We start from the raw sequence: 22,428 nt of genomic DNA, 5'->3' as shown, positions 1-22,428 counted from the left end.
CAACCCCATTGCACCCACAGCCCCGTGCACCCAAGACCCCGCAGCACCCAGGACCCCATTGCACCCACAGCCCCGTGCACCCACGACCCCGCAGCACCCACGACCCCATTGCACCCACAGCCCCGTGCACCCAAGACCCCGCAGCACCCACAACCCCATTGCACCCACAGCCCCGTGCACCCAAGACCCCGCAGCACCCAGGACCCCATTGCACCCACAGCCCCGTGCACCCACGACCCCGCAGCACCCACGACCCCATTGCACCCGCGACCCCACAGCCCCCACGACCCCGCAGCACCCAGGACCCCATTGCACCCGCAGCCCACGCAGCCATGACCCTGCAGCACCCATGACTCCAGTGCACCCACCGCCCCGTCCGTGCACCCATGACCCCATTGCACCTGCAGCCCCGTGCACCCACCACCCCGCAGCACCCACGACCCCCCTGCACCCACCACCCCATTGCACCCACCGCCCCGCCGCCCCCAGGCCCCCGCCGCCGCGCAGCCCCGTTCCCCGGGCGCCGCCAGCCCCGTGCGCGGCTGCGGGGGGCGCGGGGCCGCCGGGCTCAGCCCGCCCCGGGGGGGGGGGGGGCGGGGGGCGGCCCATATAAGCGCGGCGGCGGCGGCGGGGCCGGCGGACGATGCTGCTGGCCGCGGTGCTGCTGCGGGGCCTCGCCCCGGCGCTGGCCGCCGCCGGTAAGTGCCGCCCCGGGGGGCCCCGACGGCGCCCGGGCTCGCGGCGGCGTCGCCCCCCCGGGCCCCCCCGACGGCTCTGCCCGCGCAGGGTGGCAGTGGAGCTACGCCGGTGAGCGGGGCCCGACCCCAGCGAGACCCCCGGCCACCCCCGAGCAGGAGGGGGCCCAGGCGTCCGGCTGCGACACCCCCCCCCCCCGCGGGGCTCCCGGACGCCTGGGCCCCCCGCTCGGCTCCTGGCACCTGCCAATGGCTCCTTTGTGCTGCTCTTACATAAGCCGAGGGGCCCCCCCGGCCCCCCCAGGCCCGCGGCCAGCCCGGCGGCCCCGCTTCACCCCGGCCGGCTGCGGCGCTGGGGGGGCACAAGAGGGGGTGAAGTGGGGGGGCGCGAAGGGAGGGAGCCCCCCGAGAAAGGCAGTGTGTGTGTGGGGGGGGACGCAACTGGGGAGGGATGAAATGGGGGGGATGCAATGGGGGAAGGGATGAAATGGGGGGGATGCAATTGGGTGGGGGATGCAATGGGGGGGACGCAATGGGGGGACACAGTGGTGGTGCTGGGGGGGATGCAGTGGGGGGGACGCAGTGGGGGGGACACAGTGGTGGTGCTGGGGGGGACGCAATGGGGGGAGGGACACAATGGGGGGGCGCGATGGTGGTGGTGGGGATGCAATTCTAGGAAAAAGGCAGTTTTGGGGAAATGCAATTCTTGGAAAAAGGCAATTTGGGGGGAAAATGCAATTTTGGGAAAATGCAATTTTTTGGGGAAATGCAATTTTTGGGGGAAATGCAATTCTTGGGGAAATGCAATTCTTGGAAAAAGGCAATTTGGGGGGAAATGCAATTCTTGGGAAAATGCAATTTTGGGGAAAAACGCAATTTTGGGGGAAACGCGACGTGGGGGAAGCAGAGCGCAGCAGCGGGAGCGCGGGCCGGGGCTGAGCGGGGTGCGAACCCGGGGGGTGCCGGGGGTTCCTTGGGGGGGGTGGGGGGGGAGGTCGCCCCCCTGGGCCCCCGCTGAGCGCCGCGCCAGGCCCGCGGGGGCCGGAGCGCTGGGCCGAGGGCTTCCCGGCGTGCGGGGGCCGCGCGCAGTCGCCCATCGACATCGCCACGCGGCGGGCGCAGCCGGACCCCGCGCTGCCTCCGTTGCGGCCCCGGGGCACCGCCGCGGGCGCCTGGAGCCTGGCCAACAACGGCCACACAGGTGAGCGGCACCGGGGGGGGGGTCGCAGGGTGGTGACCCCCCCCCGGGGCGCCCGGCCCACCCGCCTGCGCCCGCAGTGGTGCTGGCGCTGCCGCGGGCGCTGCGGCTGCACGGGCTGCCCCGCGCCTTCGTCGCTGCCCAGCTGCACCTGCACTGGGGCCGCGGCGGGCGGCCCGGCGGCTCCGAGCACCTCCTGGACGGGCGGCGCGCCGACGCCGAGGTGAGGGTCGCCGTCCCCCCCCCCCCCGGGTCCGCACCCCCCCCCCCGGGCCCCCCCTGCCCGCGCGGGGCGCCCAGCCGCCGCTCCGCCCCGCAGATGCACGTGGTGCACTACGACGCCGAGCGCTTCGCCGACGCCGGCGAGGCCCAGCGACACGCGGGCGGCCTGGCCGTGCTCGCCGTCCTGCTGGAGGTGAGGCCGGGCGCCGCGGGGACGGCCGCGGTGCCCCCCACTCCCCCCCCCACCCCGGGGCAGACGCGGCCCTCACGGCCGCGCGGTGCCCTCCGGCAGGTCGGCGCTGAGCCCAACGCCGCCTACGACAACATCCTGCGCCACCTCGGCAGCGTGCGCTACGCAGGTGAGGCGCCGCGCGAGCGAGCGGGTAGTGCCTGGGAGACAGCAGCTGTGCGAGCGAGCAGGTAGTGCTTGGGAGACAGCAGCCGTGTGAGCGAGCGGGTAGTGCTTGGGAGACAGCAGCTCTGCAAGCGAGTGGGTAGTGCCTGGGAGACAGCAGCCGTGCGAGCGAGCGGGCAGTGCTTGGGAGACAGCAGCTGTGCGAGCGAGTGGGTAGTGCCTGGGAGACAGCAGCCGTGTGAGCAAGCGGGTAGTGCTTGGGAGACAGCAGCCGTGCGAGCGAGCGGGTAGTACCCAGGAGATAGCAGCCGTGTGAGCAAGCGGGTAGTGCTTGGGAGACAGCAGCCGTGCGAGCGAGTGGTTAGTGCTTGGGAGACAGCAGCCGTGCGGGTGTGCAGGTCTTGCCAGGGAGACAGCAGCCGCGCGAGCGAGTGGTTAGTGCTTGGGAGACAGCAGCCGTGTGAGCGAGAGGGTAGTGCCTGGGAGACAGCAGCCGTGTGAGCGAGAGGGTAGTGCCTGGGAGACAGCAGCCGTGTGAGCGAGCGGGTAGTGCCTGGGAGACAGCAGCCGCGCGAGCGAGAGGGTAGTGCTTGGGAGAGAGCAGCCATGCAAGCAAGCAGGTAGTGCTTGGGAGACAGCAGCTCTGCAAGCGAGTGGGTAGTGCTTGGGAGAGAGCAGCCGTGCGGGTGTGCGGGTCTTGCCAGGGAGACAGCAGCTGCGCGAGCGAGTGGTTAGTGCCTGGGAGAGAACAGTTGCGCAAGTGAGTGGGTAGTGCTTGGGAGACAGCAGCCGTGTGAGCGAGCGGGTAGTGCCTGGGAGACAGCAGCCACGTGAGCAAGCGGGTAGTGCTTGGGAGACAGCAGCCGTGCGGGTGTGCAGGTCTTGCCAGGGAGACAGCAGCTGCACAAGCGAGCGGGTAGTGCCTGGGAGACAGCAGCTGTGCGAGCGAGCGGGTAGTGCCTGGGAGACAGCAGCCACGTGAGCAAGTGCGTAGTACCCAGGAGATAGCAGCCATGCAAGCAAGCAGGTAGTGCTTGGGAGACAGCAGCTCTGCGAGCGAGTGGGTAGTGCTTGGGAGAGAGCAGCTGTGCAGGGGTGCGGGTCTTGCCAGGGAGACAGCAGCTGCACGAGCGAGTGGGTAGTTCCTGGGGGACAGCAGCTGTGTGAGCAAGGGGGTAGTGCCAGGAAGACAGCAGGGAGCAGCTACAGCCTGTTAGGTAGCGATATGAGACCGCAGGAGCGGCGGGTCGTCCCGCGCTCATCCCGCCGCCCCCCCAGGGCAGGAAACCTCCATCCCCTCCTTCAACGTGCGGGAGCTGCTGCCCGAGCGCCTGGACCACTACTACCGCTACAACGGCTCGCTGACCACCCCGCCCTGCTTCCAGGGCGTCCTCTGGAGCGTCTTCCACCAGCCCGTCCGCATCGGCAGCGCCCAGGTAGCGCCCGCCCCGTGCTGGGGGGCCGCCCGCGCCCCCCCGGCTGCTACAGGGCCCACGGGGGACACGGGGGACGCGGGGCCGGCTGCCTTCCAGCTGGCGCAGCTGCAGGGAGCCCTGTTCGCCTCGGCGGCCGAGCAGCCCGCGCCCCAGCGCCTCGTGGACAACTTTCGGGCGCCGCAGAGCCTCAACCAGCGGCTGGTGCTGGTGTCCGTCCCCGCCGGTGAGGCCCGGGGGGGGGACAGGGGCTCTGCCACCCCCTCCCCGCGTCCCCCCGGGCGGGAGCGGAGCTCAGCGCCGGCGCTTGTCTTGCAGGGCCGCGGGGCCGCTCGGCAGGTAGGGCCCGGCCGGGGACGCGGGCGCAGCAGCCGGAGGGGGGGTCCCTGCCGCCCCCCCGGCCCCCTGACTGCCCCCGGGCTCCCGCAGGGGAGATCGTCGCCATCGTCGCGGGCGCCGTCCTCCTCTGCCTCGGCCTCTCCCTCGCCGGCTACTTCGTGGCGAAGAGGATGCGGTGAGGGCAGCGGTGCCCCGAGGGGGGGGACGGGGGCGCAGGGTCCCCCCCGTCTCAGCCCTTCTTCTCCCCCGCCGAGGCAGAGCGAGGAGGACGCAGGCGCAGGACGTCGTGTTCAAATCCTCCACCCGCCGCCCGGCCTCCGACGACGGCCACCGCCTCTGAGCTGCCTCCTCCCCGCGCGCGACGCGAGTCCGGCAGGTCTCAGCCCCGTCTGGCAGACGGAGCTGGGACCCGCGGGACCCCCGTCCTCGTGCCGGGCCCCCGAGAGGCCTCCCCCCCCCCTTCCCCAAAGCCTCCTCCTTGCCGTAGTACCACTCAGTCTATTAAAAGAATTTTACTCTGAATCAAAAAAATAATTTAACCCCCAGCCCCCCCCCCCCGTACAGTAACAAGTGCTCCCAGGGGAGTAGAAAAGACCCAAGGAGCGAGGTTGGAAAGCTCGCGAGAGGGGCAGCGACTGGCCCCCCCGGTCCCCAAAAACAGCAGCGACTCGGCGCGTCCCAGAGCCCCTCTTGCCCTGCAGAGCGAGGGGGAGGCCGGTCAGCTCCGGGATGAAGGCTGGGCTGCTCGAGCGTCGCCCTCTCCGCCGGGTCCTGCTCCCGCCGGGGTCTGCACCGAGCTCGGGGCCCCCCCGGCACTCAGACCGCTCCCCTCTCCCCCCCCCCAATAAGAAAATACAACCCCAAAGAGTCGCTGACGAAGCCAAGGGCAGCGCCGAGGTTGGGAGGCTCCGCGCGGCCGGAGCGCGGCACCGGCGGGGCGGGAGCGGCCCCAGGAAGCGACTCCGGAGCAGGGCCTGCGCCACGGGCCCCGCGCGAACGAGAGCTTCGTCGAGCGGCGAGAGGCCGCGTCGGGGCTCAGCCTCTCCCGCAGAGCCGCCCGGGAACGCTGGAGGGTCCCGATCTCTCCCAATTCCTGGGGCGGAGGCTGCCCCAGCCCCACTGCGGCTGGGGAGGGGGCCGGAGGGGCCCGAGCCCCCCGCCCGGCGCAGGTAGCGGTGCCGTGAGAGGGTCCAGCTGCCACGAACAGGGCACTTGGGCAGGGCCGCGGGCTGCTGCAGAGATGCTCAGTCCTCGAAGGGCACCCGCAGCGCCGAGTACATCATCACTCTGCCGTCTTCCTCCGGCTTGCCTGGGGGGGAGAGGGGCCAGCAGCGCCGCTTTGGGGGGCGAAACCGGCTCGCGGGTGCGGAGAAACCCCCCAGGGCCGGGGGACGCAGCCGCCGTTCAACAGAACGGAGACGATTACGGGCCGGACCCCTCCTCCCCCCGTCCCAGGGCCGCTGGGATCCCCGGCGGCCGCCTCCGTCCCACCCAAACCCCTCCGGGAGACGGCGGGACGCCCAGAGGGACCCCGGGGTGCCAAGGGGGACACCCCGCCCCACGCCCCCCCCCCGGCCCAGCCCGCCCTTACAGGAGAGGCACTTGAGGACGTTGCGGAGGGAGCCGCCGGCCGTGAAGAAGGCCCAGGCGCCCATGCAGACCGTCATGACATAGATAGGGACCAGGCTGGCCTCGTACCAGGGGTTCAGGAACGTCTGGGGACAGAGAGACACGTATTAGAGGTGCCACCGTCGGCCAGAAGCCCCCCGGCACCGGGTACGGCAGCGCGAAGGGGGCACCAGGGCCCTCCCGCGGCCCCAGCCCCCTCCGAACACAGCAGAGCACTAACGAGCCCGGCTAAAATTCCTGCCCAGCGCTTTCCCGCCGGCAGCTTAGCAGCTAATCCCCCGGCCGACCCCCCGTCCCCCGCTAACCCCACTCGGCCCCCCGCGCGCAGCCGGGCAGGCTGCCGGGCCGGGGGTGCGGAGGAGGGACAGCACTGGCCCCAATCTCTGAAACAGAGACGTTTACAGCCTGAAACGCGCCGTGCCCGGTGACAACAAAGCCTGCTTTATTCCGGGGACGGCTTCCAGCGCAGATCCCGCAGCGCCAGCCTGTCCCGGCTCATCAGCTCACCAGCCCTGACGTGACGAGGTGGCTGGCGACGACCAGCCCCAGGCACCAGTAGCGGCGCTTCTCGCAGGCGTCGAAGAAGATCACTCCCCAGAAGGTGTGGAGGAAGACGACGGCCATGGTGAGGAAGGCTGGGGGAAGAGGGCTCCCGCTTCAACCGCCGCAGAGCATCGGCTCCCAGCGGACGCGACGCCAAAACCGTTTCCCGCGCGGAGGGGCGCAGCGCCGTGCGCAAGCGCTCCTGCCGCCCGTCCCCACCGCCCCGGCCGCGCGCCGGTCCCCGCCTCACCCGACGTGATGAAGTAGTACGGCGAGTCCCCGTGGATCCCGACGACGCCGGGCCCGATGGAGTCCGCCAGGATGTTAATGACGGAGAACACGCCGCTGATGATCCCGAAGGACAGGCCCGACACTGCGGAGGGAGGGGGACGTCAGCCAGGACGCCCCGGGCTGACAGCGCCTCTGCCACGCGCTGCAGCAAGACTCTGTCGACGGCTCAGATCCACAGCGCCCCGCCGCCTGTTCCTGCCCTCCCACAGCCGTTCGGAGCTGCCTGGCACGTGGGGACAGAGCTGGGCTGAGCCTAACAGGTCCTGCTGCAGGGGTGGCAGAGATTTCCGGGAAGCGTCCGGGTAAGAAACCACTCAGATGGATACATAAGCCACCAAGAGCATCCGCAGAGATTCCCCGCTCCCCGAACTAACAGAAACCCCAGGGAAAAGGCAGGAGGATGAAAAAGACACCGGGAAGGCTTGATTGTGGCCAGTCTCCGATGCCTGAACATCCCGCACCGGCAGAAGCGCGCGTGGAGGGTCAGCGCCCAGCCCAACCCCTGCCCGGCGCTCACCGTAGGCCATCTGCTTGAGGGAGATGGGGGACCGGCCGTCCTCGCTGATCATAGCCAAGCCTTCGTCCGCCTTCCTGCGGGAGGGAGGGGAGAGAGGCGCAAACGGGGCGTTAGCTTGGAACCGGGTCTGCGCGGGGCTCTGCCCGTCAAAGGGAGGTTTGTCCAACAGGTCAGGGCAGGTCGGTTATTTATCAAGGAGTTTGAGTTCTCCAGGATTGAAGGAGGAAGATGTTTTGCAGGGTTCCCTGGATATTGCTGTGCCCACCGGCCACACCGGAGCTCTTCTCCCAGCTAAAAGCTCCCGGCAGGTCAAGGCCCCTGGCCGCCCTTCAGCTGGGGGAACAGTCACACCCGCAGCGCTTACTGTACAGCATCTAGCGCGAGGGCTGTAGGCAACAGCCCTACTGCCCCACTGCCCTTCCAGACGCGCGCTCGCCGCAAAGCAGGACGGCCGACATTACAGTCTGCTGACGAGGAAGACTCTGCAACGCCTTGGGGAACCGCGGTGGGGCCCCACCCGTGGCTCCCAGCAGAAGGAACATTGGGACGGAGCTGCCGCGCGCGGGCTGCCCCCGACGGCCCTTACTTCAGCAGCTTGAAGTAGGCGAATCTGAACACCTCCTGCAGCAGCACGGAGACGGCGGCCCCGAAGACGAGGAGGTTGTACTGAAGCTTGGAGTCCTCCCGGTCGCTGAGATGGACCGAAACGAACCAGATCAAAGACGCCAGGAGCAGAGACACCAGCCAGAAAAAAGCCCTGTGCGGAAGGGAAAGGACAAGCTGAGACAGGGACCCCCCCAGCGCTTCTGCTCGTGATCCGGAGCCTGGAATCACACAGCGAACACGTGCTGTTAAATAAGCTGCTTGTTTGGCTTGACCTAGGTCCAGGTCACGCATTCAACAAGGGAAGCTTTCAATTGCAACATTCGCTGTCATGTGAGACACGCTAATCTGCTGCAAGGTACGCGGAGGAAGCGCAGGACTGAAAATCAAACAGATTTGGAGGCAGAAATCCTCATTTGGCTCCTCAGGGCCACGTCAACCCGCTCTGAGGAAAGTTCCTGGAGGAGACGAGCACAGCGAGACAGCGGGGCCGGCTACAGCGCGCGGCCCAACACCGCCAGCACAGCGGAGGCTCTCGGCGTGAACAGGACTCGCTCTCATCCTGCTTTCGCTGACCCAGCCGGAGGGGCGGCGGGACAGGTCACAGCCAGCACAAAATCCCGCGGAAGCGCCCGAGGGGCCGCGCTGCGGGATCTGCCCCCGGCGCAGCTCCGAGCCAGGCCCAGACGCAGGTTTCAGCCCCAGCAGTTCGTTAAGCGGCTCAGGAGCTGCCTGCCGGCACCAGGCAGAGCCGGCGCCCGCGTTCCTCGCGGATTTACCGAGCGAAGGCGGAGATAAAGCCGCGGCCTCCAAGTTAGCAGGATACGGTCGCGCTTTCCAAGCTGGTCCAAGCTGAGAGCCTCGCTGCACCTGCCCCCAAACCCTCTCCAGGCTCCCCCCCGCTGCCCCCCACCCCCCAGACGCCCTCAACCGCCCCAGAGCAGCCCCTCAGCCTCCCAGTGCTCCCCTCAGCTCTCCCCTGGGCTCCCCAGAGCTGCCCCCACAAGCCCCCCCACTGCCCCCTCAGGCCCCCCGGTGCTGCCTGTCACCCTCAGACCCCCCAGGCTGCCCCAGAACTGCCCCCACACACCCAACCGCCCCCCCAGTGCTGCCTAACCCTCCCCCAGCTGCCCCAGAACCACCCCCTCACACACCCAACCAGCCCCCAGCCCGTCCCCAGCTGCCTAACCCCCCCCAGCTGCCCCACAACTGCCCCCCCAGCCCCCCAGCGCTGCCTGCCACCTTCGGGCCCCCCAAGCTGCCCCAGAACCACCCCCCACAACTGCCCCTTCAGACCCCCAACTCCCCCCCCATCCCCCTGGTGCTGCCTAACCCCCCCCAGCTGCCCCACAACTGCCCCCCCAGCGCTGCCTGCTCCCCTCAGGCCCCCCAAGCTGCCCCAGAACCGCCCCCTCAGTCCCCCAACCGGCCCCTCGAACCCCCGGTGCTGCCTAGCCCCCCTCAGCTGCCCCAGAACCGCCCCCTCAGGCCCCCAACCGGCCCCTCGACCCCCCCGGTGCTGCCTAGCCCCCCTCAGCTGCCCCAGAACCGCCCCCTCAGGCCCCCAACCGGCCCCTCGACCCCCCCGGTGCTGCCTAGCCCCCCTCAGCTGCCCCAGAACCGCCCCCTCAGGCCCCCAACCGGCCCCCCGCCCGCCGCCGCCGCTCACCCGGCCACGAGGATGATGACGCGCAGCGGCTCCGCCGCCACCGTGAGCAGCACGAGCGCCAGCGCCGGCCCGAAGGCGATGCCCGCGCACCCGAAGAACACGGCGGCCCCCATGGCGGCGCGACGGCGGCCGAGCGGGGCCACGCGCCGCAGCGCGCGGTGCACGCCGGGAGCTGCAGTCCGCGGGCGGCAGCGGCGCGGCGACCCCTGCGGGCGGGAGGCTGCGCAGCAGGAGGCGGCGGTGGGGGGGGGGAGCGTGTGCTCCGGGCAGGGCCAGGGAGACTGGGGGCACTGGGAGGACTGGGGAGACTGGGAGGGACTGGGGAGACTGGGGGCGACTTATCCCCGCTGGGAGCACAGTTAAATTCAATGCAGCAAGCAGGAGCTGGGCGCGTGGCCCTTCCTAGCTGCAGGACGGCAAGAAAAAGGAGTTTGGGGCTGTATCCGTCGTGCTGGTTTATTTTCTAACCCACCGTCGCCCCTTTCCCTAATCTAAAATGCTAAAGGCGCAGCCAGGCCTCAGCGCGGCTCTGCTCCGTCCTCCAAACCGGGCGAAACGCTCGTCCCCATCCGCTGCGGTCGACGCCGCAGAGCGGGGAAAAACCCCGCGGAAACGGTGCCGGGCGCCAGGGAGGGCCGAGCCGAGCACCATCAGCGCCGCCGTCCGCGGAGCACCTTCCAGCTTGTTTAACCTCTCCGAGACGCAGAGTTTAATTGCGTTAATTTGAGGATTTGCAAAGAGAGCTGCAAACCTCCCCGGAGGCAGCGCCGGGGCGGGGGGAGCAGATCCTTACGCTCCCGTCACTACCGCGGCGCGTGAACGCCCCGGGCGTGGGTATTGCAAGCGTTTAATCACGTATGATTATTACCAGGCCACCCCAATTCTGCTTCTTCCCCGCGCCGCGTTCCCGCAGACCGCCCGGGCTGGCGGCAGGCGCTGGGGCTGCCCTGGCTGGTCTCTGCCGCGGCGCTTCCCGGAAAGCCTCTCCCAGCAGCTGCAGCAGCGGCCGCACAAGCGCCCTGCAAAAACCCTCTCCGGCGACCGCCGGCGCGGGTGACACCCCGGGTGACACCGTCCCGTGGGGCCGACGCGGCTTCGCTCCGGCTGGGAAAAGCGGTCGCTGCCCGTTTTTCCTCGCCGGACGAGGAGGAACGTCGTAACCGGCGGCGGGAGACGCTCAGCAGCAGCGAGATGACACCCAAATAACAAAATTCCTGATTTCCTGGCGACCAAAGTCTCAGATTTTCATCAAATTATTGCGTTCACCATTGCGAGAGCTGCCGTTGAACAAGGTGGGGTAAAAAAAGCCGTTAAACTCGCCGAATTAAGCAAAGCTGCATTTCAGCCGTTGCTCCTGCTGCTTTTCCCGTGCTTCATGCCAAGGACGGGGCCGCGGGAAAGGCTGCGAGGCCGAGTGCTGCGCTCCGTATCCAGGTGTCACTACGGATGTCCGGGGTTCATTAGCCTTGCTGCAGTCCCATGCGGTGCCGTCTTCATCTTTTTCTGCTCCCGCATCCGGCGCACGAAGCGCTGGGAAACGTCGCGGTTCGGGGCCGGTCTCGGGCGTCGTTGCAGCAGCATCTCCGGGGGGGCAACGGGAGCAGGGCGATGAACATCCCTTCGCCGGCCGAGCCGAAACGCTTCCCACGCGGCCCCAATCTGCGTCTAATTAAGGGGGGAAAAAAACCCACACTATTTGCAAAACAAACTGCTCAGAGGAGCATCCCCGTCCCGGCCCCGCAGCCGGCGTTCCCGCGCCCTCACCGCCACGGGAACGAGGAACTGGCCTGGTGCTGCAGTGATGTTGCAGCCTCAAAGCGGGTTTTTAGCCGGCTTGGGGTTAGAAACCCCTCATTTTAGCTGCAAAAAATTCAGCTGGCCCTGCAGGGAGATGCAACAGCACTAAACCCACAAGGAACAAACACCGTGACAAAGGGATGCATCTCTCTCTACGTGCATGAGCAAACAAAACCCGTTTTAAAAGATGTATTATATATATATTTAGAAATAGCATTTAAAAGTGCATTATTTTTTTAATTTCCAAGAATGCGACTTGCAAGGCCACGTGCCCCCGATCGGAGGGGCCAGCCCAGGGCGCTGCTGTTTACGCGACGGCGGGGAAGGGCAGGAAAGCTTTATTTAGAGCAGAAAAAACGCGTCTCGCCAGAGGAGCGGTGCGAGCCAGGTCCTCGACGGGATCCCCCCGGGGACGGCGGGCTCAACCCCGCCATGGCCTCGCATTTGGAAAAAAAAAGCTTATTTTCCAACCTGGGGCAGCGCGGGGGGGATGGATGAATCCGCTTCCTTCCCACGCCCGGGGTGTGATGTATTCATCCATCTTCTCGCCGTCCGCGTGCGGCGACTTCCGCCCCCGCGGTATTATCAGCAGCCCGGTCCCATTTACCGGCCCCGTTTTGTTGTTTTCTTCCTTTTTTTCTTTTTTAATATTCCCCTTCAGGCGGCTTCCTCCCATTAAACCTGGGAAATGACGTTCTGCATCCGCGTGCGAGGGGTGGCTCAGCGGTGTCTGTACGCTGCCCGGCATTCCTGGCGTAAAGCAACGGCGTTTCGCCGCGTTTCTCCCCAAAATCTGCCCCCGGGACCGGACTCACCCGGCGCTACAGGTTTGGCTGAGCAGGATGTAAAAGCTCAGCGACTGGGGTTTTTCCGGGAGCAAAACGTTTCAGGGCGCTTCAAAGGAAAAAAAGGCACAAAGTTCCAGCCCGCATCACGCGAAAGAGGAATTCGATTTTAAATGATGTGGTTTTTCGACAAATTTGATTTAAAAAGGAGTGTGGTGCCGGAGATGGAAAAGCCATTGCTTATTGTTGCCTTTTTTGGCCGCGCGTTGGATGATGGTTTGTCCTCCAGCGTGGGATGGTCAAAGCAAGCAAGGATAAAAGCTAAGAGGAAAACCAAATTAAAGAGCAATTGCTTTTTCGCAGCCAGAAATGCAACCCAAATCCACATCTACGTTCAGTCTCTAAAATCATAAGCAAAATGAGGGGGAAATGATGGACACTGGGGTGCCCTGGGCTCACAGGATAGCTTTTTTTACAGAAAAATTAAGGTTTTAGTCCAGAATTTGCTAATGTGTGCACCCCAGGGTACTGCCCTAACGCCAAAAAGGAATCGCTGAGTTTCAGCTTTTAAACCGTCGTGTTTTAACTCTTCCGGGCTCCGTCCCTCGGCTGCCCACGCGCGCTGGCTCCCCAGGGAAGCTCTCCTGCGAGGTCAGAGCTCTGCTCGGCCGGGGAACGTGCTTTTCCAGGCGGTTTTTGCGCGGCCGCTCGCATTCCTCCCGCTTAACCCTTCGCTCCGGCGGTGGGAAGCGGCCCTGGGGCGAAACACGCACCGCGGTGGGGAGCTGCAAGACGCAGTTCTTCACTTCTGCTCCCTTTTAGCTGGGGAAAAAGGGAAAAAAAAGGAAAAAGCTTGATGTTTGCTCCACTCTTATTGTCTAAAACTTCTCAGCTGTTCTTTCCCGCAGGACTCTGATCTCCCTCCACGAGCCATCATGCAGAACTGGTCCCTTTCCAGCTCAGAAAGCTCGAGGATTTCTCCCCACCCCACGGGCAATTCCAGCCCGGCAGCACCTCGGAATTAAACGTGTCACGTTTTCACCAAAAAATTCCACCTTCAGCTTACGATCTTTGCTCCCACCCTTGCACGCGGGAGGCAGAGGCCTCCCCAGCTCATCCTTCAAGTGCCACTCGCCAAAAGCATTTGCTAGAGTCCAAAAAAAGGCATCGCATTGGGTCAACAGGCAGTTATTCATTAAAAAAAGAAGTTTATCACTGCGAAACCGTTGTGCTCTGGGCTCCCTCCCGCAGCAAACCCACAGCGAGGAGTCGCGGTTCCCCCCGGGGCCGCAGCTCCCTGCGGGAACGTGTTTCTCCTCCGAGCTCCCATCCCCGCTTTCCATCTTCTGAAAGATCTTTCCCAACCACTTTTTTTTGTCTATTTTGCTTCTATTTTTAGAGGAGCAAGGGAGAAAAAGATGCTGATATCAACGTATACCAAAGCACCACATCCTCCGGATGCGGAAAGCGCACACAAATACTATTAAAAAACCAGAATATGGCTCCTAAAGCATCTCACACCAGCGTATTTCTGTATTTTAGAAACCCAAACAAGCCCTTAACTGTTTGCAGCCCTCCCGAGTGCTGGGGAAACTGAGGCAGCGGGCGGGGGAGCGACAGGGAAGATGGGAGCTGCTCCAAAAGGCAAGGGGGGAACCGAAGCCGTGGTCTTGGCTCCTGTCCCCATCTGCCCCGGGCTCTTAACGGCCGACTCCTCCACGAGCAGGCTCTGCTATCAATAGCACAATTTGCCCAAAACGTGCAGCAGCGAGAGCTTAATTAAAACCATCTTTATGGCGGGAGCAGCGCCCGGAGCGCGGCACTGCCGCAGCGGGGAACTTTCTGCCGAGCGAAAGCTTCAGCCGGTCGCAGTTTCGGGGCCGTGTCACACTTCCCCCCGCCGCTCCTCCCAGCCAATAAACTAAAATCGGCCAATAAACTCGATCCAGCGGCACCCGGCGGGTGATGTTCAGGCAGAGCCGCGCTCAGCCGCGAGGCTCGGCGCAGCCCTCGCCGAGTGTCATTTCCTGCTCGAGACATTCCCGAGGAGCAGCGCCGGGCGGCAGCCGGCCGACTACGCCGCAGCAGAGGATGACGAACTTGCTGCTCGCGGCCGTCCTGGCGCTCCGTTTCGGCCTGGGTGAGTACGCTCCGCTGTCCCGGCTCGTGCCGACCTCGGGGAAGCGCCGCGGCGTTTCGGCGAGATGCTGCACGGTGCTCGGGGTGGGTCCGGAGGGAGCGGTATCTGCAGGAAAGAAAAGAGGAAAAAGCCCAATGCACAAATGCTAAGCTATGAACAAGTGTGTGCTTGCAGAATACAGCCTTACAACTCATGCTTTCCGTGCCACAGCCAAAATATTTTGCAATATATAGCTGGGAGCAGGAGAGAGGCAGGGGAAGACGCGGCTTTCCCGCGGCGCTCGCGGGGTGGCGGAGGGCAAGGGCTGCCGAGTGAGCAAAGGCAACGGCAGCAAGCGGTTAACGAAGCAAAGAGCGTTTCCCCTTCGCTGTCAGAACGAGCCCGACACGTAAAACATCCCACAACGGGTTAAAAACCGGCACTGTCAGCCTGCCCCGGCCGGGGGATTTCCAGATGGAAGTTCTTCGCCCTCACTAACCACCCAATGCAATTGATATATTATTATTCTTAGCATCCTTCCAGCCCAAATACAACAGCCGGCTCTAAATAATGTTTTCTGGAAAGCTTAGTACACGGGAAAGCGCACACCCGAGCCCAAAGTTTATGCTGCTGTAGCCAAGGAGGACAGGACGCTTCCAAAGCGCGAGCCCTGCGGGGTGTCGCAGCCGCCGACGGCTGTAAGTGACATTATTTAGCGTCCCAGAGCTCCCCCAAAACGCAGCGACCCGGCGGAGCAGGGCCAGGGCCAGGCTGAGCAAAGAGCCCAACTCCCAGCTCGGGGCTTTGCTGCCCCTTTGAAGAAACCTTCACTTCAGGTCCCAATTTCCAAACGATCCCGGAGCCGAGCGTCTCCGGACGCGGGCTGCCAGCTCCGAACACGGAGGTAGGACCGTCCCACAGCACGGCTAAGCGCACGCTCAGCAGCACTAGAGCTTAATTTCCCAAGCTAGCCTGGTTTACGAGCCGGCGCTGGGAAAAGAGAAGATGGTTAACTTTATCTTTGGAAAAGGGAAATGAGCCGGCCTCGGTGACTTCAGTGGAGCTGTGCTATTCATGAGCCTATTTATAGCGGCTCGGCCCTACGGAAGCGCGAGCATCTTTGCTGAAGGCTTCAGCTGCTGCACAGAAAAACACACATGGGGAATTAATCAGGCTTGGGAGCACAGGGCATCCGAGGGGCTCTGAAACGCGGATTGGAGCTGCGAACCCCACACGAGCCTGGGGACGGAGGGGCGGCACGGGAACGCGCCCAGCCCTGCTGAGTCCCCTCTCCCGGAAAACCCGCGCCCGCCCCCAGCAAAACGCCCTCGTCCCGCCGGTAACACGATACCTCCCGCTCCCAAGTCGGGGATTTAATCACGGGCCAGATTGCCAGCGCGTTGCTCCCACGAGGGGCCGAGTTTCGCCACAAAGCGCCAATAAATCAAGGAAACCATCCGTGTGAAGCCGTATCCCGCGGGCGGGGGGCAAGCCGGCTCCTCGGGAATCTCCGCTTAAGCCGTAAGATAAACCATCTTTTTCTTTTTAAGGAACTGCCGAGACAGAAGAAGAGATAACGGAGTTTCTATACGACTACGCGTCCCGCTTTGGTGAGAAACACTGCTTTCTGATCCGCCGGTGGGAACGGCAAAAGCAAAGCGTAGGATAACCGCGGGCGGAAAGGGCCGGAGGTCTCCGGGCACGGCGACCGGGGAGCTCGCGGCATTGGAGCTCTGCAGAAATCGAGTAGAAATATAGGTCTGAACCATAACTCAGCTTAGATAAACCAAGAGCTTGGCATAAGACTGCAATTTACGGTCACGTATGTATTCCAAGAGCTAGGTCTAACTTGTGCGCTAAGCAGGAAAACGCAGGGAAAGCTCCCGCAATAGGGGCTATTCAGCTGAATCGGAATTACGCTGACTATTCGTAGGGGAAAAGGCACGCGATAACATAACTATACCAGCAGTGAGACTCACCTCGCCTAATTGCGGATGCGTAAATGGAAAAGGCTTACGCCGAGCTCCCTGCACCTTTCCCCAGCCCCCTTCGCGGTCAGCGGGGGGAAAGAGGGACTCGGCACCATGCTCTGAGCAAGGGCAGCACTTAGGAGAGTAACAGCCTAAAATAGGCAGCTAATTTCTCCAGCGACTTGCAAAAAAGCTTCTAGTGACCCTCGTGCATGAAAACATTGATGTTTGGATAAATCACACTGGATGTCTTTGATACAGACTGTGCCGTATGCAACAGATACCCACCGCTGAGTGGGAATAACCCCTGCACATAAGGCAAGGGCTAGGCAGCAGGTTTAACTCATCACAGCTTAACCGTGGCTGCAGCCAGTGCAACTGCGAGCGCGCGGCCTCGCAGCACACGCGAGGCTGGCGACGGCCCCTTCGTGCCAGGCAGAGACCAAGCGCTGCCCGCTAAAGCATTTCCTCCGATGACTTAATCCTCGCTTTCTCGGTTTCCTTCCTATGCACATGTCGGGCTCCAAAACCCCCCCGGCCGAAACGCTGCCGGTCACCGAGCTGCGGCACCGGGAATAAGGAGCCGGGGCGAAGCGGGCTCGTGGCTAACGCGGTGCTTGGACAAAAGCATCTTCCCGGGGTTTTCGGGGTTGCTCTGCGCAAGCCCAGCCCCTAACGGGAGCAGCGGAATGGAGCGCAGCTCCGTTTTCATCCCGCACAGCCTTCACCTCCGCGCGGCTCCTGCGCGGACTGGGGGAAAGGCTAAAAGTAGTCACTCCGCCGCGTGCCAAGAAACTCAGCCTCGGCGCGCCGGGGGGGCAGCCACATCTGGCAGCGGGGGACGGAGGCCGTGGGAAGGGGAGCGGCGGCGGCATCCGGCCGTGCCCCGAGCCGCGGAGGCGCCCGGGGAGCCCAGGAAAGGCGGTTTCGGGGCGCCGAAACCTCGGCAGGGCCCGGGCAGCCCCGGCAACGACGTTTCCAGCCTCTGCTCATACCCTTCCTTGCTTCTGCCTCATGTCCCCTCCCGACCTTCCTGCCCATCCCAGGAGACCAGAATTAACACAGGCGGCTAACGAGCTCCCCGAGCGCGGGCTCCAACACCCCCCCCCCCCCCCGCCCCGGGGAAAAGCCTGTTTTGCCGCTTTGTCCACGTGTGTTTTCTAAGCAGCACGTTAGGGCTCGAACGAGATGCCCGAGATACCCCGAGTGCCGGTGCAGAGCGCGGACTCACCGGGGCTGTGCTGTCGTTCCAGGCGACTACTTATACGCGACCGTAGAATATTACTCCGAGAACACTACGTTAATACCGACCATGTACTCCTACGAGGAGGTAAGCCGAGTTTCCCTTCCTCCTCCCCAAAACGAAGGGGTCCTTCCTTGCAGGAAGCACCTTGAAAGAAAGAAATAAATAGATTATAAGTGTTGGTTTTGAAACGCTGAATGCTGGCAGGCTTCAGCGCTCTGCATCGAGTGTCGCCTATTAAACCGGCTATTAACGACCGATTTCTTCTCGTTGCCTCCCCAGGAATACCAGGAGTCGGTGGGATCTCCCCTGCAAGGCCACCTCCCTCTCGCCATCCTCCTCAGCCTCCTGGGCTTCGTGCTATAACTCCCCGTTTTCCTCCTTAGGTATCCGAGCACGTGCATGCTTCAAAGTATTTCTTTAAGCCAGGATGACTCAGGCCTTTAAGGCAGCGCTTTGCAGCATCTTTTGAAAATAATTCGAGATTTGGGGCATCCGGCTGCATGCTAGGGACAACCAGAGTTAACCAACACTAATGGCTGCTGGTAAAAGCAGCATTTTGAGGGGGGTTTCCAAAGCAAAGTGACTTTTTTGCATAAGATGCAGCCCTAAGTCACAGCCTGAGCCCCCCCATCGGTAGAGATATCGCCGCTTTGCCGAGACGGCGTCTCGCGGCCGGGAGCCCTCGCCCGGGTTTCGAGAGCCCCAGGTGCGCCCGAAATTCCCGCTCCGCGCCCGGGCGGCACGCACACAATGGGAGGAACATCCCGGCCGCTTCCGAGCCTCTTCCTCTTGTTCCAGACACGGCGACCGGGATGGGAAAACACCCCACTGCCACCCCGCGTCCTCCGAACGGAGCCGTCCCCTCCGGATCCAGCACAATCGCGACTTTATACACAAAGTTTTCAATAGCTTGACGGTGCTGCCCAGAGCCGAGCGCCTCGTGCACACGCCACAGAGCTTTGTCCTGCCTAGGGCCCTTCCTATTTCCGCTTATTCTCTTGTAAATAGGAACCGCTGCCAATAAAATTGCTAACAACTGACTACAGGTCTCTGCGCCGCGCGACGCAGCCCGAAACCCCGGTGCCGATCGCGGCACCCGCCAGAGAAATGCGCGTGGTTAACGGGCGCCTTTTTTCCACCCCAACTCCCAGCATCTTCTCTTGGAGTGGAAAAATCTCAGCAGCATCAGGGCTCCCTCTCCGCAGGCTGTTTTCGCCTTAGCTTTAGGACCGAGCCGTGCCGGGAGCCGTCCCCGCGACGTTTGCAGGGCGACCGACAGCGACGTCTCGTTTCCAGCTGTTGCACCGCTGGAAGGCACCAGGAAACAGCCCTGCTCGAGAGCAGAACGGGAAAACAAAAGAAATGCACTCGCGTAGCACTCGTCCCCTCAAAAGGCGGATTTTAAAGCACTTAAACCACGGTGTAAGCTCTAAGTTATTTTCCGTAATTTTTCTTAACTCCATTTCTTGCACCTGCTGCGTGATGGAGAGCGAGGACCAACGCGGCCCGCGGTCGCGAGCACAAGTTTCAAGAAGCACCTAAAAATTGGAGAAGTGAGCAAAGAAAGGAGAACTCCGAGGGGCGCGAGGGACCGGCCGAGCGGGAAGGCACCGTGCGAGCGCGTCCCGGGTCACCCGGCTCCACACCGGGGCCGCTGCGGCGGACACGAAGCAGGAGCAAGCGTTTCGCAGGGACGCGCCGGAGCTCCGGGGACCGAAATCCGCTGCTGGCCACTGCCACCTCCCGGCTCTTTGCTGCACTATCGCGGGAGCTGCTAGGAAAGTCCAAAGCAGCGTTAACCTTTGCCTGTAATCACTCGGAATCGATTTCTGAACTTGCTCAAGAGCCGAGATTAACCCTGTAATGGAGAAAGCAGTGAGAATAAAGCACGTGCATGAAGCTTGCAACACGCCACGTTCATTAACGATCACCAGCACCGTCGCCCAGCCGCGGTGTCCTGCACAGCGACGACCAGAACAACAGATTTCAAAGTGAAACCTAATCACAGGAGGCATGAAAAGCTAATTTGTACAATAAAACCTGCATTAGCTTTACAGCACGCTTCAAGGACAGACAGAAAGGGTAAAACAGCAATACTTAAGTTGCTCCGTTAAGATAAGGTACGCCTTTGCCTTATCACTATCGCAGACTTACAGAAATACAGGTGATTAAATGAATAACCAGCCCTTCCCATAAGAGATGTGAGTGATTACCCGTAATTTATCCCAACGATGCATGAGAAAAGCCTGAACGCGGCCAAAGGGGGCAGATCCCTGCTGCCTCCCCCCGCACAGCCCCAGCATCGCTAGCGAGAGCTTATAGAAAGTGTAATAAGAAATTGGAAATAACCACAGCGTCTCTTTTCCAAAGCTGACATCATTCAACCAGATCTCATAGTTTGCATATGCTCAATAGCTAATATACACTTCTTTCTTGCACCGTAATTACGCTGCCACCTAACTTCTATTTTTCTAATAGGGGGAAAAAAATCTCCTTTCTCGTAGCAAAACCGAGTTTTTCCTCGGCAACGCATCCGGAGCCAAGGGGTGACACCACCCTTCTGCATCGCCCTGGATATCACGTAACGCTTTAACAAGTCGCTCTCGCCGATTCAACGCGCTCGCACCTTCCTCGCTGCAAGGTCTGCCCGGCCCAGCACCGCGAGCAGCTGCTTAGTTTTACTCCCGAGAGCGACCAAAGCTCCTTCTGACGGGCTGCTGTAGTGCCAAAGAGGATTTCCCGCCTCGCTTTTTGAAAAACTTTCGTTATCTTCATGGAAGGAGGAACCAGAAGGTCCCTCAAGGGCTATTCTGCTTTCGAAGCACCATTTGCGCTTCCCACCACCGGGACCCCCCCGCAGCCGGGCACCGGGCTTTTCTCGGATGCGCTGAAGGCAATCCGGCCCCAAAACGGGTGCTCGGTCCCTGGGAGCGGACGGGAGCTGCTCAAAAAGCAGCGGAAAAACCCCAAAAGCTGCATTCTGCACATCAGCACGGGCCGCTCTGCTCTGCGGACCTGCTAATAGCACCACTCGCTAAGGCAGACGGGCCTGAAAAGCCAGGAACAGCCAATTTCAGCCCAGAAACACCTCGGCGGGTTAAACACGATCGCTTGGGCAGTGGCAGCCGTCAGCCAGAGCTCGGTGACTTTTTCCCAGCGGAGAAATCGGCTGGAGAAGCACCGCCGCTCCCGTGCACGGACCTGCTGCGTTCACATCCTCCGCGGCTGCGCCCAGAAAGAGGGGGCACGGCGCGGCTTGGGGGCTTTGGTCCCCAAATCGAGGTGTTTTGCACGATGCAGTTTTTTGCCCGGCCCCGGGAGCCATTTGGGAGCAGCCGAGGGGTGAAGCACGGCCCCGGGGACTCAGCCTGGTTTCACCAAATAAAAAAGTAAGGTTTGCTCATAATTTGCAGGAAATAGCTCAAAGCTGCCCTCTGCAGGGCCGGCAGGTTTGAAAACACCCTTTTTGGAAACCCTAAAGACAAATTTTCTCCGCAGTTTATACAAACCACAATACACCAGCGTATTCCCATGGTTTCTCATCCCAGCATTGCCGAAACGTCGCCGTCTCCGTGTTGCACAGCTGAAAGCAGCAGTGCACAAATGTTCAGAGCTTCTCATCCATCGGGGCCGGTAGCTAACACCTCCCGCATCTTCTTTCCTAAAGAAAATGAGAAAATACATGAGAAAACATGAGAAAATTCGAGCCCGGGGCAGCGCCGTGCACCAGCTCAGCGTGCATCAGCGGCTGAGAAAACTCACGGGACCCAAATTTTGATGCGAGCCAACGCTTCGGCGAGCTTTTTTGCAGCGCTCTCGCCAAGCGCAACGAGGGATGGTTTCCTGTTTAGTCAGGACTAACTGGGATTAACTGGGAGCCAGCAAGGGCGACGCGGTTGGGGCCAGGCCTCCACGGCGTCCGTGCACCAGCGCGAGAGCCGCGGGCGGTTCGGGCTTGCTGCGCGTCCAGAAAGCCGTGGTGCAGCGTGCAGGCGCGCGGAGGAGGCACCAGAGCAGCCGCAAAGGCAGCGCTGCCGGGGAAGCGAAGCTGGAAGTGCCCGTTTCCATGTCCACCGGGGCAAAGGGAACCCCGGGGCATGCAACCCCCCGTGCAACAGCGCAGGGAAAACCCTCTGTGCAATGCGCCATGCGACCCGGCGTGCAAAACCCTGCCTGCAGCCCCCCCGTGCAGCCGGCCGAGCAAAAACCCCACCTGCAACACCCCACCGAGAGCCCCCCCGAGCAGCCGGGCATGCAAACCCCCACCTGCAGCCCCCCGGGCGGCCGGGCATGCAAAACCATCCCCGCAGGGTGCAACGGGGCATGCAAAGCCCCATGTGTAAAACCCTGCCTGCAACCCCCCTGCAAGCAGGGGAGCGACCCGCGTGTAAAACCTCAGCTAGAGGCCTCCCTGAGCGACCGGGCGTGCAAAACTGCACGTGCAAACCCCTGCCTGCAGCTCCGCATCTAAACGGGTGAGCAACGCCCCTGCATGCAAATCCCTGCCCGGAGACCGCCGGTGCAAGCAGCATGCAAACCCCACGTGCGAGACCTCACCCGCAGCACCCCCGCGCAACCAGCTGTGCAAGCCGCAGCCACCCCGTGCAACGGGGCGTGCAAACCCCCCCGGGCAAAACCCCCCCGCAGCATCCCGGTGCAACCGGGCGTGCAAAAAAAACCCATTCCCGCAGCCACCCTGTGCAATGGGACATGCAAACGCCCCCGAGCAAAACCCCCCTCGCAGCGTCCCGGTGCAACCGGGCGTGCAAAATCCCGCGTGCAAAACCCCACGGGCAAAACCCCCCTTGCACCGTCCCCGTGCAACCGGGCGTGCAAAATCCCGCGTGCAAAACCCCACGGGCAAAACCCCCCTTGCACCGTCCCCGTGCAACCGGGCGTGCAAACACCCCCGCCCCGGTGCAACGCAACGCCCCGCCCACGAGCCCCAGGCCCCGCCCACGAGCCCCAGGCCCCGCCCACGAGCCCCAGGCCCCGCCCACGAGGCGCGCGCGCGCGC

At 63.2% G+C, this 22,428-nt stretch overlaps 2 protein-coding genes and 1 long non-coding RNA gene across 5 annotated transcripts; 1 reads left to right on the top strand and 2 right to left on the bottom strand.

Moving 5' to 3' along the window:
- The first annotated feature begins 643 nt into the window (after positions 1 to 643).
- Positions 644 to 4,706, top strand: CA14 (carbonic anhydrase 14). The gene is made up of 10 exons (XM_064498812.1): positions 644 to 698; positions 1,726 to 1,896; positions 1,974 to 2,116; positions 2,213 to 2,308; positions 2,408 to 2,474; positions 3,749 to 3,906; positions 4,003 to 4,129; positions 4,222 to 4,242; positions 4,333 to 4,417; positions 4,501 to 4,706. Exons 1-10 carry the CDS (start codon positions 644 to 646, stop codon positions 4,580 to 4,582), a joined length of 1,005 nt encoding a protein of 334 aa, XP_064354882.1. The 3' UTR covers positions 4,583 to 4,706.
- Positions 4,707 to 4,739: 33 nt separating this feature from the next.
- APH1A (aph-1 homolog A, gamma-secretase subunit) lies at positions 4,740 to 9,669 on the bottom strand. Its single transcript, XM_064498933.1, has 7 exons — positions 9,495 to 9,669; positions 7,809 to 7,979; positions 7,223 to 7,296; positions 6,665 to 6,787; positions 6,379 to 6,506; positions 5,834 to 5,957; positions 4,740 to 5,551 (listed from the first exon to the last, which is right to left on the bottom strand). Exons 1-7 carry the CDS (start codon positions 9,605 to 9,607, stop codon positions 5,487 to 5,489), a joined length of 798 nt encoding a protein of 265 aa, XP_064355003.1. The 5' UTR covers positions 9,608 to 9,669; the 3' UTR covers positions 4,740 to 5,486.
- Positions 9,670 to 10,709: 1,040 nt separating this feature from the next.
- Positions 10,710 to 22,354, bottom strand: LOC112993436 (uncharacterized). 3 transcript variants are annotated; one of them, XR_010385372.1, is made up of 8 exons: positions 21,174 to 22,354; positions 20,921 to 21,072; positions 18,512 to 19,269; positions 17,397 to 17,555; positions 15,547 to 15,748; positions 14,177 to 14,321; positions 11,763 to 12,898; positions 10,710 to 11,159 (listed from the first exon to the last, which is right to left on the bottom strand). It is a non-coding gene; the product is annotated as an uncharacterized LOC112993436 (long non-coding RNA). The 3 variants fall into 3 exon arrangements; XR_010385371.1 differs by having other exon boundaries at positions 18,512 to 21,072; XR_010385373.1 differs by lacking the exon at positions 18,512 to 19,269.
- Between the last annotated feature and the right edge of the window lie 74 nt (positions 22,355 to 22,428).

This window comes from Dromaius novaehollandiae, chromosome 29 (genome assembly GCF_036370855.1).
Source record: "Dromaius novaehollandiae isolate bDroNov1 chromosome 29, bDroNov1.hap1, whole genome shotgun sequence".
NCBI lineage: Eukaryota > Metazoa > Chordata > Aves > Casuariiformes > Dromaiidae > Dromaius > Dromaius novaehollandiae.
Note: the sequence above shows the minus strand (reverse complement) of the source record. Positions and strands in the feature narration are given on the sequence as shown.